This window comes from Cyphomyrmex costatus, unplaced genomic scaffold, assembly GCF_001594065.2.
Source record: "Cyphomyrmex costatus isolate MS0001 unplaced genomic scaffold, Ccosl1.0 scaffold1200, whole genome shotgun sequence".
Classification (NCBI taxonomy): domain Eukaryota; kingdom Metazoa; phylum Arthropoda; class Insecta; order Hymenoptera; family Formicidae; genus Cyphomyrmex; species Cyphomyrmex costatus.
In genome coordinates this window covers 28,041-44,131 of record NW_017275175.1, presented here as the reverse complement: position 1 = coordinate 44,131, position 16,091 = coordinate 28,041, and the positions used below count along the sequence as shown (strand labels likewise).

Below are 16,091 nucleotides of genomic sequence, written 5' to 3'. Positions count from 1 at the left end.
TTTAAAAACCCATGTGGTAATTATTCTTATTGAATTCTACTAAATTAAATAGTAAAACCCATGTAGTTCTTATTGATTAAATAGTAAAACCCATGTAGTTTTTATTGAAAGATTTTCCTATTTCAATTCAAATGGTTCTGATGACATGTATCATTTGTATAAAAGATATGATATCAATAGTCGGCGTCAAGTTAAATTCTACTATCTTTAAAATCCCGATGTGGTAAATTATTCTTATTAAATTCTACTAAATTAAATAGTAAAACCCATGTAGTTCTTAATTTCAAACCCAAGTGGTTTAGTTCTTTTTTAAAAAAATTATATCACATTTAATTCAAACACATTTATTCCGACAATATAATAAATTACCATGAAAAGTAACTGATATATTATTAAAGGTGCCAGTTCAAAGTGAACATACAAAAAGAGTGTATATTATTCAAATTTAATAATATATTACCATAAAAAGTAACTGATATATTATTCAAGGTGCAAGTTCAAAATGATCGTACATACATATATGTAAGTAAAACATTACAATTTGCAGATTACAATTTTCTAGAAAAAATAACTGCGATATGTTATCCTTAGTGCACAAAATATAAAAGTCGTTTATTGAGATTTGATTCGAAATTTATATTAGCCCGTACAATGAAAAATAATTGCTTGTAAACTTTTCGTCTGATGAAATACTGATTTTATCAAAAACTAAACAATATGCCCGATCAATTTTATTCTAATTCGACACCTTCAATTTTAAAAAATTGAAAATATCGTCCGAAATTCCACTTTCAAATTTTAAATTTTCCAGTTTTCTTCGCAATGTTCTAAGCCCTGGCAAAGGAAACTTCTGATGACGGAGTTCTTCGTAACCGGTAACGCCACAAGAAAATCTTAATTTAAGTGCCTTCATAATTGATTCGTTGCTCCACTTTCGTACTCTCCTATTGTTCTTCAAAGCTACAATTTGATCATCGGTAAATATTTGTCGTAGCCTGCTTAAGAGAACCATATTGGTATCATTTCGTTTCTTATTCAGTTTTATCGCCTTTAAGTTATCGATGCAATTTTTATATTTTTTTAGTTTAGTTATTTGTTTTTTAATTATACGTGATTGTTCACATATAATTAGTTTCTGTTTTTTTATTGTACGTGATATGTTTTTAAGTTCACTGTTGTTTTTTTTTACTTTCGGTACTTTCCACTTTAGCCCGGTCATTCTAGTCAAGATTACACATGATCCCCAAAGAAAATTGTCGGCAGCAATTTTTTGATGTAGTTGTCTGTCCCACATACCTAGTGACTTAAAATCACAATATTCACACAAAAAATCCTTATGCGTTTTCCGCCATCTTGAAATTATGCGGTGAAATAGTTTTCGGCGAATATCTGTCTCGTTTTCCACTTTTTGAAAAAAATCGTAACAGGAAAGTTGTAGCAAATTAAATTTCCTACATTTCTGATGTAAGGGTATTAAAAAAAAAATATTTTTTTGGCCCAGTAAGCGCGCGGAACACCAGCGGTGAAAGATTAAAGCACAGTTTTTCGTATTTTTTTATCCTAATAACCTATCTTGCAAAATAAGTGGTGTATTTACATAGGAAAATTATTTCTGTTACGTCCCTCCCGTCCGTATATTTCTTCTTTTCTTTTTCCTTATTGTATATGCGTTATGTGCGTTTAGACATAAGTAGTAATAAGAGAACAATTGTAATTCCTCCTATTATTATCCTTACTCTACTTACCATCATGCCTTACCAACATATTCTTATTACCAACATCCTCATTACCGACACCTTCCTTACCGACACCTTCATTACCTACATATTAATCCTAATTTTACTACCACCAAGATGACCCCCACTCATGAACGCCCTACTCCTGGACACATCCTGGTAGGGGTCCAAGCCTTAAAAAGGGCACAAGAGCGCGCAGAGCCCAGACTTAGAGAGACTTAGAGCTCAGATCTTATATCCGAATTCTTCTCTGATTCCAATTCCAATTCCATATCCACTAACTCTAGTTTAAGTTCTATTTCTATATCCGTTACTCTTAATCTTACTCTTAATTTTATTCTAATCCATATTTTAATCATATTCTAATCCATATCCTAACTCATATTCTTAATCCTAATTCATAGTGTATATTTTGCGTATAACTTTAAACCGCGAATATCAATTATATATTCAGTTATTATTAAATTGCTTTTATATTATAATAAATATTATATTAACCTTTTCGCTCCGGGGATTTTCCTTTAAAATTGACCTCGCATTTTAGCTGAATTTCATAACTTAAATGAATGAACATCTTATGACAAGTCGCCACTCGGAGTGCGAGTCCATACATGGACCACTCCCGGAGAGAAAGTTGAGGCTAATGTAAAAAATTATAAGTGAAGGTTTAAGAGCGCTTTTCAATGTTTTTTGATGTGCTGATTACAATAAAAATAGTGAAAAAAATGTCAGATTCATATTTGACCCTGAACTTTAAAGGTCAAATAATGAAAATGCGTATTTGAGCTTGAAAATTGATGTACCTATGTTTTATGAACCGCTAAATACGATAAAAATAGTAAAAAAAAGTATTTTTATCGTATTTAGCGGTTCATAAAACATAAGTACACCAATTTTTAACCGCAAATACGCATTTTCATTGTTTGACCTTCAAAGTTAATTTTAAAGGTCAAAGAAGTAACCAAGATTTTTTTCAATATTTTTCCTAAATTTAGTGCATTAAATTGACCTTATAAACATCTATTACGTTCGCTTTTCTTGTTGGTCCATATATGGACCAGTCCCGGAGCGAAAAGGTTAAATAACCACTGCGGCATAACTCATTCGCAAGACGAAAGACCGACATCGCAAAATCGTAATTCACGAGTCAGAACGACTGAAGTCTTCTATTCAAAGAGCCTTAGACGAAACGAAGAACCACAGGTAACATAACAAATTGGTGACAGCATTGCCTCTACTATTTCGGTAAGAATCATACCAAATCTAATTGCGTTACACTTTGATCAGATTCATTAGACAACGGCATTGTCTAACGGACCGCTGACCGCTCTCGAGTCACGTACTCTAAGTATTTACATTACGCGCTCGGACCGACTGCGCAATATTATAATCGAACTCTTATGTTAATCACGAAACGTATATATTTAGGTTAAATCCACGATTCCAAAGCAGATCTTAGCTTTTCCTCTACGACGCGATTGTACCTCACATAATCACGGTTTTATAAAGTAAATAATTTCTCTTAACTCATGACATGAGTCCGCCACTCAACCCGATACCTCATAACATCCTCCGGGATAATATTAGCGTCCCGTATCAGGCGTGGCTCAATACCGCTCTCTGTTGCACAGCTATAAGCTATCAATATCAGCAAAGTAACATTAGTATTTGTGCTGTATGTTACGCGGACAAGTCTCCTTATGATCGCAGCCAATATACGAGTATTTCACGCCATTATATTCATATAGGAGCTTTCGACGAATCCGACCGTTGCCATCTGTGTAACAGTTTATTTCCGCGTAGCAATCCAATATCAGCGTGTGGTACATGTAGCCACCTATTACACGATTTTCGCAGATACCTAATCGAAATAGGAGATAGGCCGTACACCAGTGCGCAATCGACCGTGATTGTTATTTCACAGGTACGCCAGAGGATGGTGAATCCCGATCAACTCCAATAAATAAAGATCTATCCTACCATAAGCCGTTCCGAATTCCTGTCTTTAATATTTATTTTAGTATAGGCCGGGACGACATAACATTTCTAATGTTATTTACAACAACTTTTGTATAAAACATTTTTCCGTATAAACAACAAAAATTAAAAAAAAAACAAAAAACGTAAAAAATTTTAAAAAAACGTAAAAAAAAGAAACAAAACTCGCCATTGATGGTCCCAAGCCCATGTAAAAGAGGAGGGTGTTTCCATTTTTGTAGTTGCTTTTATTTTGTGTGCTATCTTAGATCCGAATACTGATTTCGTTTTCTGGGTCACTCAATTCATGAAAAATTTGTCTGACATATTGGGTCCGTCATTTTGAATTTTGAGAAAATAACATCCGATTCAGAATCAGCGAAAACCCTCGAGTATTGATTTTCACGAGCATTGCTCAATTTTTCCAAATATTGTCCGCCACTTTTGAATCCGCCATTTTGAATTTTTGAAATATGATTCCAGATTCGTAACCAGCAACCCCAAAAACCCACGAGTAACAAGTTTTAACAAAATCCATACGATGGGAAAGCTCAAATTGACAAAGATATTCGTCAAAAACGATTTCATCGCTTAATTTCAAGATGGCGGAAAACGCATAAGGATTTTTTGTGTGAACATTGTGATTTTAAGTCACTAGGTATGTGGGACAGACAACTACATCAAAAAATTGCTGCTGACAATTTTCTTTGGGGGAATTTCTAGAATGACCGGGCTACTTGCAATTCATTCTCACAATCATTATTTCTTTTTTCATTTTGTACTGATAGATCATCTTCATGAACATAACCCATCTCATCATTCTGTGAAGCAGGTCTAGCATCATCATTTCGTGAAGCAGGTCTAGCATCATCATTTCGTGAAGCAGGTCTAGCATCATCATTTCGTAAAGCAGATCTGACATTTTTGTGGTAACTCTTCTAAAATCAAATATTTAAGATTTACAATTATTAATTTACCTTTATTTATCTTTTACGGTAAAAATCAAATGTTTTCAATATCCTCATGCAGCGGAATAGCGTAACGCGGAACGAGAGCAGAACCAATAACGAGCATTCCGTGTTTCTAGAGAATCTCATGATTGGTTCTACTCTCGTTCCGCGTTACGCTATTCCGTTGCATGGGTTTGCACCCTAACAACATACGATCATCTTTGCTTCACTTCCGAATATTGTCGGCACAGCATTTATTTTAAGCTTACTTTTTCCATCAGCTCGGTTATTTTCCCACATATCGTGTGAAAAATGGACCTGCAACAATAAATAATGAATAAAATATTAGGAAATGATAAACTTAAGATATAAAAATTACAAGCTTAAAGACATAAACAGTGAGAAACAGTTAAGGGGAGGTTCTCATGAAACTCGACCCAAAAATGTCAAAATTTTTTTTGCGTTTTTTGATAGCTTATTATGTGTAGAATAAGCCCCCATAAACGCCAGAAAAAGTTTGGCTGAAAAAAAAAAGTTATGATACAAAAAGCGAACCCACCTTTTTACACTAAAATCGACTAAAATTGAGTTCGCGCGGTAACGAGTATTTTACTTCGATATTTTTGAAATTTGAACTTATATTATTCTACCTTACCATCATATGGTAAAAGTAGGTACCTCAAGTGCTACCAAGTGTCGTAAGATATGCCGCGTGATTAAAAAATATCATGTGCATCGTGTTGATAATAGTTGTGTGATATTTTTATGTGAGAAAACATGCCGAATATATATGTAAGACAATTTTTACCAACTATGGTAAGGTGGAGTTATATGAATAAAACTCGAAGTGTTGCTCTGTAATAAGAGTTTTAAACTTTATTCGCTGTTGCAACAACAAACATACTTACAACAATATTTACAACTTTACCTGTAATAAGAGAAACGACAATTGAAGTTTATTCTTTCACTCTCTATTAGAACTATTTATTAGTTTCTATATGCAAGAATATCACAAAGAATCTGCATACGTGTTTCTCACACCTTTGTCTCACTTTTCATTGTTTCTCCCACTCCAAGTCTCTCAGGACTGTAACTGAGGGCTCTATCGTTTCGAAAGACAACTAGACTTCCAGCGCAGCAAATTCAAATGAAGAAAGTATTCTTTCTTTACATCTCCCTCCCCCAAGAGGGAAAATTTCTTCCATAATTATCTTTTAGTCATTCATTTTTGTTTAGATCGTCCTCCTCTGGTTTTTTTTTCTTTTTCTTCTATTGTTGGAATTAGTTTAGTGATGTGATGTAGGGTTGATTCTGTTTTTCTTTTCCCCATGTCTACTTTGTAGATGGAGTCTGAAATTTTTTCTATTATTTTTACTGGACCGATGTATAGTTCATCCAGTTTTTTTCTGTTGAGTCTATTGCCGCTTTTTATGTATACTGTGTCTCCTACATTGAATACGTATTGCTTTCGGTTTTTATCGAATAATTTTTTATTATAATTGTGTGATTTAATAGTGTTTTCGTATGCCTGTCTTCTGTCTCTGGTCCATTTGTTTTTGTCCGTCGTCTTCTTCAGTTCTTCTGGTAGAGCTGTTACATTAGTACCGTCTAATAGGTACTTTGGTGAAAATCCCGTAATTGTGTGTCTCCGTCGGTCCCCTTTTAGATCAAGGAACTTAATCCTTTTGATCAGGGATCGGACCGTGCGACTTAGTGGGATGAGGAATGAGTCGAGGGAGGTTCTGAGTAAATTACAGGAATAAACGTAAAACAAGATTTTTATTCTTAATGCATAGTTTACAATCTAAAAAGTGAACTATTAATTAATCTAACTTAACATTTCTATAAATTATTTTAATATTTTTTAATTGTGAGATACGGCTTGTATATGAATGATGTGTCTGATGAGGGAAAGGGAGATTGAGTGTTGAGGTATTCCTCTAAATCGAGGTATAATTCGTTAATAGGAATATCCGGTTCGAAAGGAACGGGGGAATATGAAATTGGGATTAGAGGAGAAAAAGGGAGTGATGTAGAGTCTGGAAGGGGAAGAGTCTCGGTTTCGGTCAAGTTTATGACCGGTATACTGTTCGTTGTTGTCTGTGGTTGTATTTCGTTTTTGTTTATTGGTGTTACTATATTCCCTGGTACTTGAAGAGTCTCGTTTGGGGAGGTTCTTGATTGAACCCTCGTTACGGCTGGAACTCTCAGCCGGCGCAAACGTTCAATTCTGCACCGCTTCCTACGTCCCGCTCGGTGTTTATTATTCCAGACCATCTACCATTAAGACCATCTCTCATTAGGAAAATTTAAATAGGAAAAGAAGAATCCAAGGAGAGAAAGAGAGAGAGAGAGAGAGAGAGAGAGAGAGAGAGAGAAAGGGAATAGAAGAAAAGAAAGAGTAAAGGAGAGAATCGCTTGAGGCGTTAGACGCTGAAGCAATTCGGAAAATAACGAGTAAGGAAAGTAAATCGCTTGAGGCGTCAGACGCTAAGCAATTCGGAAACTAAAAGAAAAGAGAGAATCGCTTGAGGCGTTAGACGCTGAAGCAATTCGGGAAATAAAGAGTAAGGAAAGTAAATCGCTTGAGGCGTCAGACACTAAGCAATTCAGAAAAGAAAAGAGAGAATCGCTTGAGGCGTTAGACGCTAAGCAATTCGGAAAATAAAGAGTAAGGAAAGAAAATCGCTTGAGGCGTCAAACGCTAAGCAATTCGGAAACTAAAAGAAAAGAGAGAATCGCTTGAGGCGTTAGACGCTGAAGCAATTCGGAAAATAAGGGAAAAGAGAAAATCATGCATGAAGAAGGAAGGAGAAGAGAGAGAGAGAGATAGCAGATGGTCAAATAATAATAATAGAACAAAAAAATTGACTTCTTACTTTTGGGATGAATGAGGTGTTGATAGATTGGTGGCGGAGTCCCTGAAGGTCGGGGCCTGTGATGGAGCAAGGTCCCGGACTGGTCGGATGTAGTCGCTGCCCTTTTCACGGGAACTTCGAAATTTTATATGTGTCACACGCGAATTACTGGGTGTGAAAGCTTTATTGAGACCGGTTGTAATATCGGAACTGTCGAGGATCTGACCCGTACTATTAGAATTAAGGAAGTGAAGTTTCGTAGTCTCGCGGCTTCATATTTATACTTGCGGAGGGCGATATGCCCTTCTTTGTGTAATCGGACTTTGGACTTTGATCGGGATTGACTTCCGGGAAATGGAAAAATTTGGGTCAAATGATGTGTCGAATTTTCATTGGTCCTGGAAACGCGCGTGTAGCGTTGAACTCTATTAACCCGAAGATGTTTTTCTATAAGATCCATGAGTGCCGGTTGACCTTTTGATCTCGCGACGTGGCTTATCATCTGAATTCGTCGGTCAAGACAAATTCCTTTTTTTTTAATTATTTAATAATTGTTTGTCGACGCTCACTCATTGATCTTCAAATTAGAAATAAGAAGCAGGAAGAAACGATATTATTTGTTTAAGTTTCTTCGTACTCCTTATTTAGTTAATCCTTATTATATTTCTAGTTTTTCTACGAAAGAAAAGATTCGTGGAGTCCCCCGGACGTAACACTAACTTTACCTTCTTATAATGACATATATCATTTGTATAAAAAATCTGATATCAATAGTCGGCGCCAAGTTAAATTGTAATTTCTGTGTCTTGTAAACATTCAAATAAACAGTCAAATATTGCAATAAAAATGTATTAAACCAACATGTTTTTCTCTATCTCTTTATCTCTCTTCCTTTATATCTAGTTTAACCAGTTTCACCATACAAACTTACCTTTTTAAAAAAAAGGTAGAAAAAAGCGCTAAGAGTGGGTGTTGATGGTCAAAAAACCATTTGGGCCAGTTTCACCAACGTCAACTACTTAATCGACTGTAAAACTGACCAATCACATTTGCTGTTTAGTAGAACCATCTTTAAAAACCTACATGATTTCATCCTTACTTACTTAATTTTAATGACATTTATCATTTGTATACAAGATTTGATATCAACAGTCGGCGCCAAGTTAAATTCTACCAAATTAAAGAGTAAAACACAAGTGGTACCTTTAATCTTTAAGAACCCATATAGTACTATTATTTAAATTCCACTAAATTAAAAAGTAAAACCTAAGTGGAATTATCTTTATCTTCATACAATGAAACCTAAGTATATGCCTTTGTATTCTTATTAAAAGATCTTGCTATTCGAAACCAAGTGACTTAATTCTTCTTTAAAAAAATTATATCACAATTAATTTAACTATTCTTATTGTTAATATCGACTATTGTTATCAAATCTTTTATACAAATGATACATGTCATTAGAATTAAGTAAGTAAGGATAATATCATGTAGGTTTTTAAAGATGGTTCTACTAAATAGCAAATGTGATTGGTCAGTTTCACAGTTGATTAAGTAATTGACGTTGGTGAAACTGGCCCAAATGGTTCTTTGACCAGTAGCACCCACTTTTAGCGCTTTTTTCTACCTTTTTTTAAAAAGGTAAGTTTATAGTATACATACAAATGATACATGTCATTAGAATTAAATAAGTGTAAGGATGGTACCACTTAGATTGTAGACTCGTTAAACTGGATGTTGGAAAAATATTATAACCAGAATGTGAAATGGAAACCTTCAGAGGTTAATGCAGAATATTCTAAGCACGGGTATCAATATTCCGAGAGTGAGGGTAAATATTCCGGCGATTTGATGTGATTCTCGGTACGCGAATAATATTTTGTTCTGCGGCGAAAGAGAACTGTCTTGAGTTTGTAATTTCTAGCGGCCAAGATTTTAATGTTTTTAATGATTATTGATCTACTTGTAAGTTTAAATTTCGGGATTTCCGATACAAAAGAAAATACTCAGTGGATATTATTGTTACTAAAAAATTCGTGGTTAAGAGAAAAAATGAAGAGTTCTTGTTTCCGGATGTAAGTTCCAAAGTATATACGAATGTAGTTAGAGATAACTTCTCTCAATAATGTAATGAAAATTCTCAGATAACTGAGAATGATTTGAATGTGCAATTTCGTGAATTTTTAAGACTTGTTCTTCAAGTTAAGTGAAAAATATAGCAAAGTGTAATGATTCTTAATTAGCAAGAAATATGCTAATTGCGACATGAGAGAAATTATTCTAAATGTTTCCCGACTTATATCTATCATGGATAGGCAGTGAGTGTTAATACAGTAACTTTCGAACGCCAAAAAGGCGCGGACGAAAGTTGGCTAAGTATAGGAGGGAAGTTAGATTGATTCTTGGACGCCAAGGGGCGCGGACAAGAATCGGCTTGTGATATGGTACTTGTAGAAAGGAAGCCGCAGAAACGCCTGTCGGCGCGAGGTATAATTACCTTGTCTTTGGCTCAATTTTAAAGAGGAAATAGGTACGCTCCGTTGGAATCGGCGCGTTTATATACAGACCGCTTGGTAGCGTCTCGCGGTAAGGGGATGTTATTTCCTTGACTGTCTTGTGTCCGTGTAAGGATCTTCTAGAATTTTCCTCAATTCTTAAATCGTTACTTTTTCCCTCAATTGTACGGAATTTTGAGGCGCGGGTGCGAGAGATCGATATTCTATCCGGTAGAGTTTATATAGCCGCGCCGGCTCCGCGTGAGTTGCATTACGGCGCGAGTAACATGTATACAAAGATGCGGCGAGTTTTTCTTCCCGTGTTTTCGGTAGCCCGCTTCTTCGCGAGATTACTTAGAATCAACCGTTCGCGAAAGAAGCTATGTTTACTTAGGCTTCTTATTCGGAGTTGACGGAGCCATTACTTGTCAGATGAATATGCAAGTGTTCCCATGCTCGCTGGCGTACCACCGGTGTGTTTGAAACTGCATGGAAGTGCATTACCGAGATGCAACGCGGTTTTCCTTAGATTCTGCCTGAGATTATCGATAATTTTCAGGTTTGACTAACTTAATCTTATTATTTCATGAGTATCTTTTCATTGGCAGTGGTGTTTTTATGTCTAAATGCATCCCTGTTGCATTTTTACCCCTAAGTACCCAAATAGCACACAAATGTATATTGCATATTTAATGTATATACATGCATGGATATTGGATATCCATTGGATATCCACGACAACTTAAATTAATATCCATTGTATCCCCAGTGTATGCTCGAATTGATTCCAGCATAGATACATTTCATGTCCATGGAATATACATCAGCACATCCTATGTATGTCACATGGATATTTCAATGGATGTTTCGCTGTACATTACAAATATCCATATGATGTACATAGAATGTACGGATGTATATTCGATACGGAATAAAACGGATCTATGCTGGAGTCAATTCGAAGGTACAGTGGATACACAATGGACATTAATTTCCACTGTATATCCACTGTATCTTCAAATTGACTCCAGTATAGATTCATTTCATGTCCATGGAATATACATCAGCACATCCTATGTATGTCATATGGATATTTCAATGGATGTTTCGCTGTACATTACAAATATCCATATGACATACATAGGATGTACGTATGTATATTCTATGGATATAAAATGGATCTATGTTGGAATCAATTCGAATATACATTAAGGATACAGTGAATATTCACTATCCTTACATGTAGACATTAATTTTCAATGTATATCCATTGTATCTTCGAATTGACTCCAGTATAGATTTATTTCATGTCCATGGAATATACATCAGCACATCCTATGTATGTCACATGGATATTTCAATGGATGTTTCGCTGTACATTACAAATATCCATGTGATGTACATAGAATGTACGGATGTATATTCGATACGGACATAAAACGGATCTATGCTGGAGTCAATTCGAAGGTACAGTGGATACACAATGGACATTAATTTCCACTGTATATCCACTGTATCTTCGAATTTTCTCCAGTATAGATCCATTTTATGTTCATAGAATGTATGTGTATTGCAGGGCGAGAAGAAAATAAACGTTTATATGTTTGTTTTAGTCTGTTTTTATTTTTTTCAGTAAGAACATATATATATAATTCTTAATTCTTCAAAATCATAATGTGATTTTGTTTCCTGTTTCGTGCTGTTTATCTCTTGTCTTTTTGATCAAGAAGGCGAAACAAACAGCAAGAAAAAGGAAACAAAAACCACATTGTAGCCTAAATGCTTCTAAATTATTTGATAACAATCTGTATAATTATTTAAATTATAAATATACCTTTTTAAATGAAAAATAGAATTTTTCAAACAATAAAACAAACATATATTAAGTTGACAATATTGCTTTTAAGCTCCTGAGTCCTCAAGAACTCCGCGTTGATGGTGGCAATACCGAATTAGTCGGCGGCCTGGCAAAACTGCAGGTAGTCACATATACAAGTACGAGCCCATGTCTGTAGTCTCACTTTCGGACCGAAGGCGAGTACACGGATAGGCTCGTGCTTGTATGTATATTACAGCGCTTTGCCACGGTAGAGGGCTAAACTGACAGGCGTGAAAAAGTGACGTTTTGACAAAATTTTTCTGACGTGCTATTTTCTTAATATTTGCTTATTTGTGAAAATGTGACTTGCTTCGTATTCGTGAAAGTCCTAAATATAGGTGGAAACTACAGTTATCTTGAAATTTTATATGTAAAAGCGTATATTTCACTCATTTCATCGGCTGTTAAACTGTGTGTTTCTAACCGAGTATAGACTCACTTTATGTACCTTTTACGACCATTTACTGACTATCAAAGGAGGAAAACAGTTTCCGCCCATTTTTACAAATATTTTTAAACGATCTCGTCATTTATATTTATTCAAATTGTCTTTATTTACAAATTATGGTCGCCGCCATGTTGGAATTGTGACATCATAGACGAGAAATGCTCATTAATTTTTCTTGCGTGTCATTTGTAAATAAAGACAATTATTCAGAGGAGCCTTAAATAAATATTTTTTATAATACTATTCGTAGTTTCGCGTTACAAATTTTTTAACAAATTATATGTAAATATAAAAGAACATTAAACCGTATTTGCACATAAACAATAGTTGCTTTCCATTTACACACAAGTGAAACTGAGTCTGAAGTGAGCTGAGTATGAAATACTCAGATTAATGACGTCACTACTTGCTTATTTTGATAAAATTAACAAATAACAACACAGGTATATAACCTCACTTTTAAAGTGAGTCTACGAGACTCAATAAAGCACACGGTCTCGAGCTTGTGTAGATTATAGGTTAAAAACTCAGTTGAATCTCACTTCTCATTGTTAGAATGCAAAAGGAACGCGCATTCAACTGAGTAATGACGTCACAAGTGAGAATTATCTGAGAATCAGAGTAAATGGAAAGCAACTAATAATTGCTTTCCATTTACACACAAGTGAAACTGAGTCTGAAGTGAGCTGAGTATAAAATACTCAGATTAATGACGTCACTACTTGCTTATTTTGATAAAATTAACAAATAACAACACAAGTTTATAACCTCACTTTTAAAGTGAGTCTACGAGACTCAATAAAGTACACGGTCTCGATCTTGTGCAGTTTATAGGTAAAAACTCAGTTAAATCTCACCTCTCAGAATGCAAAAGGAAAGCGCATTCAACTGAGTTATGACGTCACAAGTGAGAATTATCTGAGAATCGGAAGTTGCTTTCCATTTACACACAAGTGAAACTGAATCTGAAGTGAGCTGAGTATAAAATACTCAGATTAATGACGTCACTATCTTGCTTTCTTTGGTAAAATTAACAAATAACAACACAGGTTTTTATAACTTCACTTTTAAAGTGAGTCTACAAGACTCAATAAAGCACACGATCTCGATCTTGTGCAGTTTATAGGTAAAAACTCAGTTGAATCTCACTTCTCAGAATGTAAAAGGAACGAGCATTCAACTGAGTTATGACGTCATAAGTGAGAATTATCTGCGAATCGGAGTAAATGGAAAGCATCTGGAGTAAATGGAAAGCAATTAATATGTATACATCTTTCTAAATTCTTACAAGTAATATAATAATGTATTTAACGTATTTTTTGTTCATTGCAATTTCGTTTTAAACAAAATGTATAAACGTTGAAATAATATACAAAAAAAAAACACGAAGACACCGTACGTTTCATATGGAAAAATAACCCAGGACAAAATGCTCCGTTTTGAGATATGTAGAGTCATTCGGGGTAAACGCGCGCATTGGGTAAGTGTGCGAATTGTCTATATCTTAATGGGAGGGGAAGATGGAAGTTACTTACTGTCAGCCGAGTAGTGACGCTTGCATGCTAGTTAAAATTAAACAGTAGCTGGAACTCTATGCACAGTAGTCAAATAAATATACGCATAATTATGAAACAGCACGTAGCATCGATAGATTTTTTATTAATGGAAAAGTGTGTTACGTCAAATTAAGGAAGAAAAGATAGGTGTGTACATGTTTTATACATAGTATAATAACGTAAGTTTATATTGCGTAACAATATTTAAGGTTGTATTGGCTATTATTAGTACTAAGATTTAGTTTTTAAAAACATTGACTTTGGGTCAAGTGTACGTGGACAAATGTACGCATGCGTATATCTACTTAGCTGCGTCTCTAGCCGCGTAAACTAACCTCAATGGTAATAATATCAGCTGTGACGTGACATTTTGTCAGTCACCCAGAAAAACGGCATAACGCGAGATCCTGGGTCCTTCAGGGTCAACGGGCGAGCGCACAAGCGAATGTGCGACATTATTATTTAATTTTATTTCATTTTTGCGATTATTGTATTATTTAATTGATATTCTCTTTGTGCGATTGTTGTATTATTTTTCTTTTTTTCTTCTTGTCGCTATTTAGTTAAGTTTTAGTTAATATTAAGACGATCCTGAGCTCGGATTTTGCCGGTAATTCACGATCAGAGCCGGTGGCTACGCTGTATTCTTGTGTTCGGCCGCCTCACCTATCGCTAGAAGAGAGAAGACTTCCACGAGGAAGAGATTGCTGTATGAAGAATTTGGCTGAAGTCACGAGAAGCGCGGCACACGCAGGTCGTATTATTTCATATTTGTTATTAATGTCGCTATTATTTGGTGGATTATCGCACCCTCATTGCAGACGCCTCGGAGAGAGACGTCAGCTGGGAACGGACTCAAAGGCAGAACATCCGCCGAAGCATTGTGTCCCACAACGATCGATGGAAGATCGTCAAGCGACAAGGAAGCATTTTCGGACTTTTGGAAAAGCGCGCCACAGCGTAAAAGGATTCGCGACACGCAAGGACCCGCGGGATTCGTCGCGGGGTCACGCGGTCGCGGCGAGCCAATTAGAGCAAGCAGAGGCCGATAAGAGAGGGCCTGACGACCTGCGTGAATCCGCGGAAACTTCCGATCGGCACTTGTGCAGTGACGGACCTCGAGTAAGGACGCAGGATCTCGCCCATAATTTGGCAGGAATTTCGAGAATATTCGTCGAAGATGAGCACTGCTATCGGCTCTCGTACAGACTTTGAAGGAAGCGGCTGAGGAGGAGTATCTTGGTGAGGCGAGCGTTATTCGTTTTATTGTAAAGCCACCGATCGCGTAATCTTTTGTGAGCGTCTTGAGCGGATCGCGTGTGAGAATTTACGCGGATTTGATTCGGTCGATGTCGTACCGGCAAAGAGTAACGTTATTGTTTCTGTCGATGAGCGCGTGCCATCCGCTCGAGCGTAAGAGTTCGTGAACTCAGGATTGTCGTTATCGCTCGCCCGTGTCACTGCCAAGTCATATCGTTCGTATTACTTGTTGAGATTCCGGTTTGTTTAAGAATTAGAGTCGAGCCGCGTGTCACCGCTCAGCATTAGGCTGTCGGTTTGCGGGAAGTTCCGAGAGTCGGACATTTCTAAGTACCGTCGACGACGACCTTGATATCGTCTCTTCTGTAATAAAGTAAACTTGTCGTCGACGCGCGACCGCGGAATTCTGTAGATTATGTCAACTCATGTATCGACGCGTATTGAATAAATAGGAAACTCTTTGTCATTGTTAATATTAATTGCTGTCTGATTATTTCTGTCTGCCTCTACCTCGTTCCCCGACATTGTTCCCCGCTCATCGCGAACCACCCCCTCTGCCAATTTCGTTGGCTGAGCTAGCTGAGCCTGTCCGTCGCGAATTCCGTTGCTCTGTAATTTCTTTGTCCGAGCGTAACATCTTAATATTTAGTGCGAAGAGTGGCACGCTCTCTCGTGCCTGGCGCCCAACGAAAATTAGTACGGCTCGAATATCGTAGCATATAAAATTTAAGGAAGAACCGCACTCTTGATAATTACATTATTGCGTCCATCTTTTGAGCTATCGCGTGAAAAGAGCAGCGGATGAAGTGACGAAGTTGTGTCGTTCCTCAAAAGTACGGTCACAAATTTGGCGCTCAGTACGTGGGGCCTCGATTTAAAAGATTGAATAATTTATTGCGGGTTCGGAGAGCGAGGCAGATTTCGGAAATCAT

At 36.3% G+C, this 16,091-nt stretch overlaps 1 protein-coding gene across 1 annotated transcript; it reads right to left on the bottom strand.

Annotated features, from left to right (window-relative positions):
* Window positions 1-1,954: 1,954 nt before the first annotated feature.
* Window positions 1,955-5,324, bottom strand: LOC108779571 (uncharacterized). The gene is made up of 4 exons (XM_018547006.1): window positions 5,319-5,324; window positions 4,877-4,981; window positions 4,443-4,651; window positions 1,955-2,075 (listed from the first exon to the last, which is right to left on the bottom strand). The coding sequence occupies exons 1-4, from the start codon at window positions 5,322-5,324 to the stop codon at window positions 1,955-1,957; spliced, it is 441 nt and encodes a 146-aa protein (XP_018402508.1).
* Window positions 5,325-16,091: the final 10,767 nt, after the last annotated feature.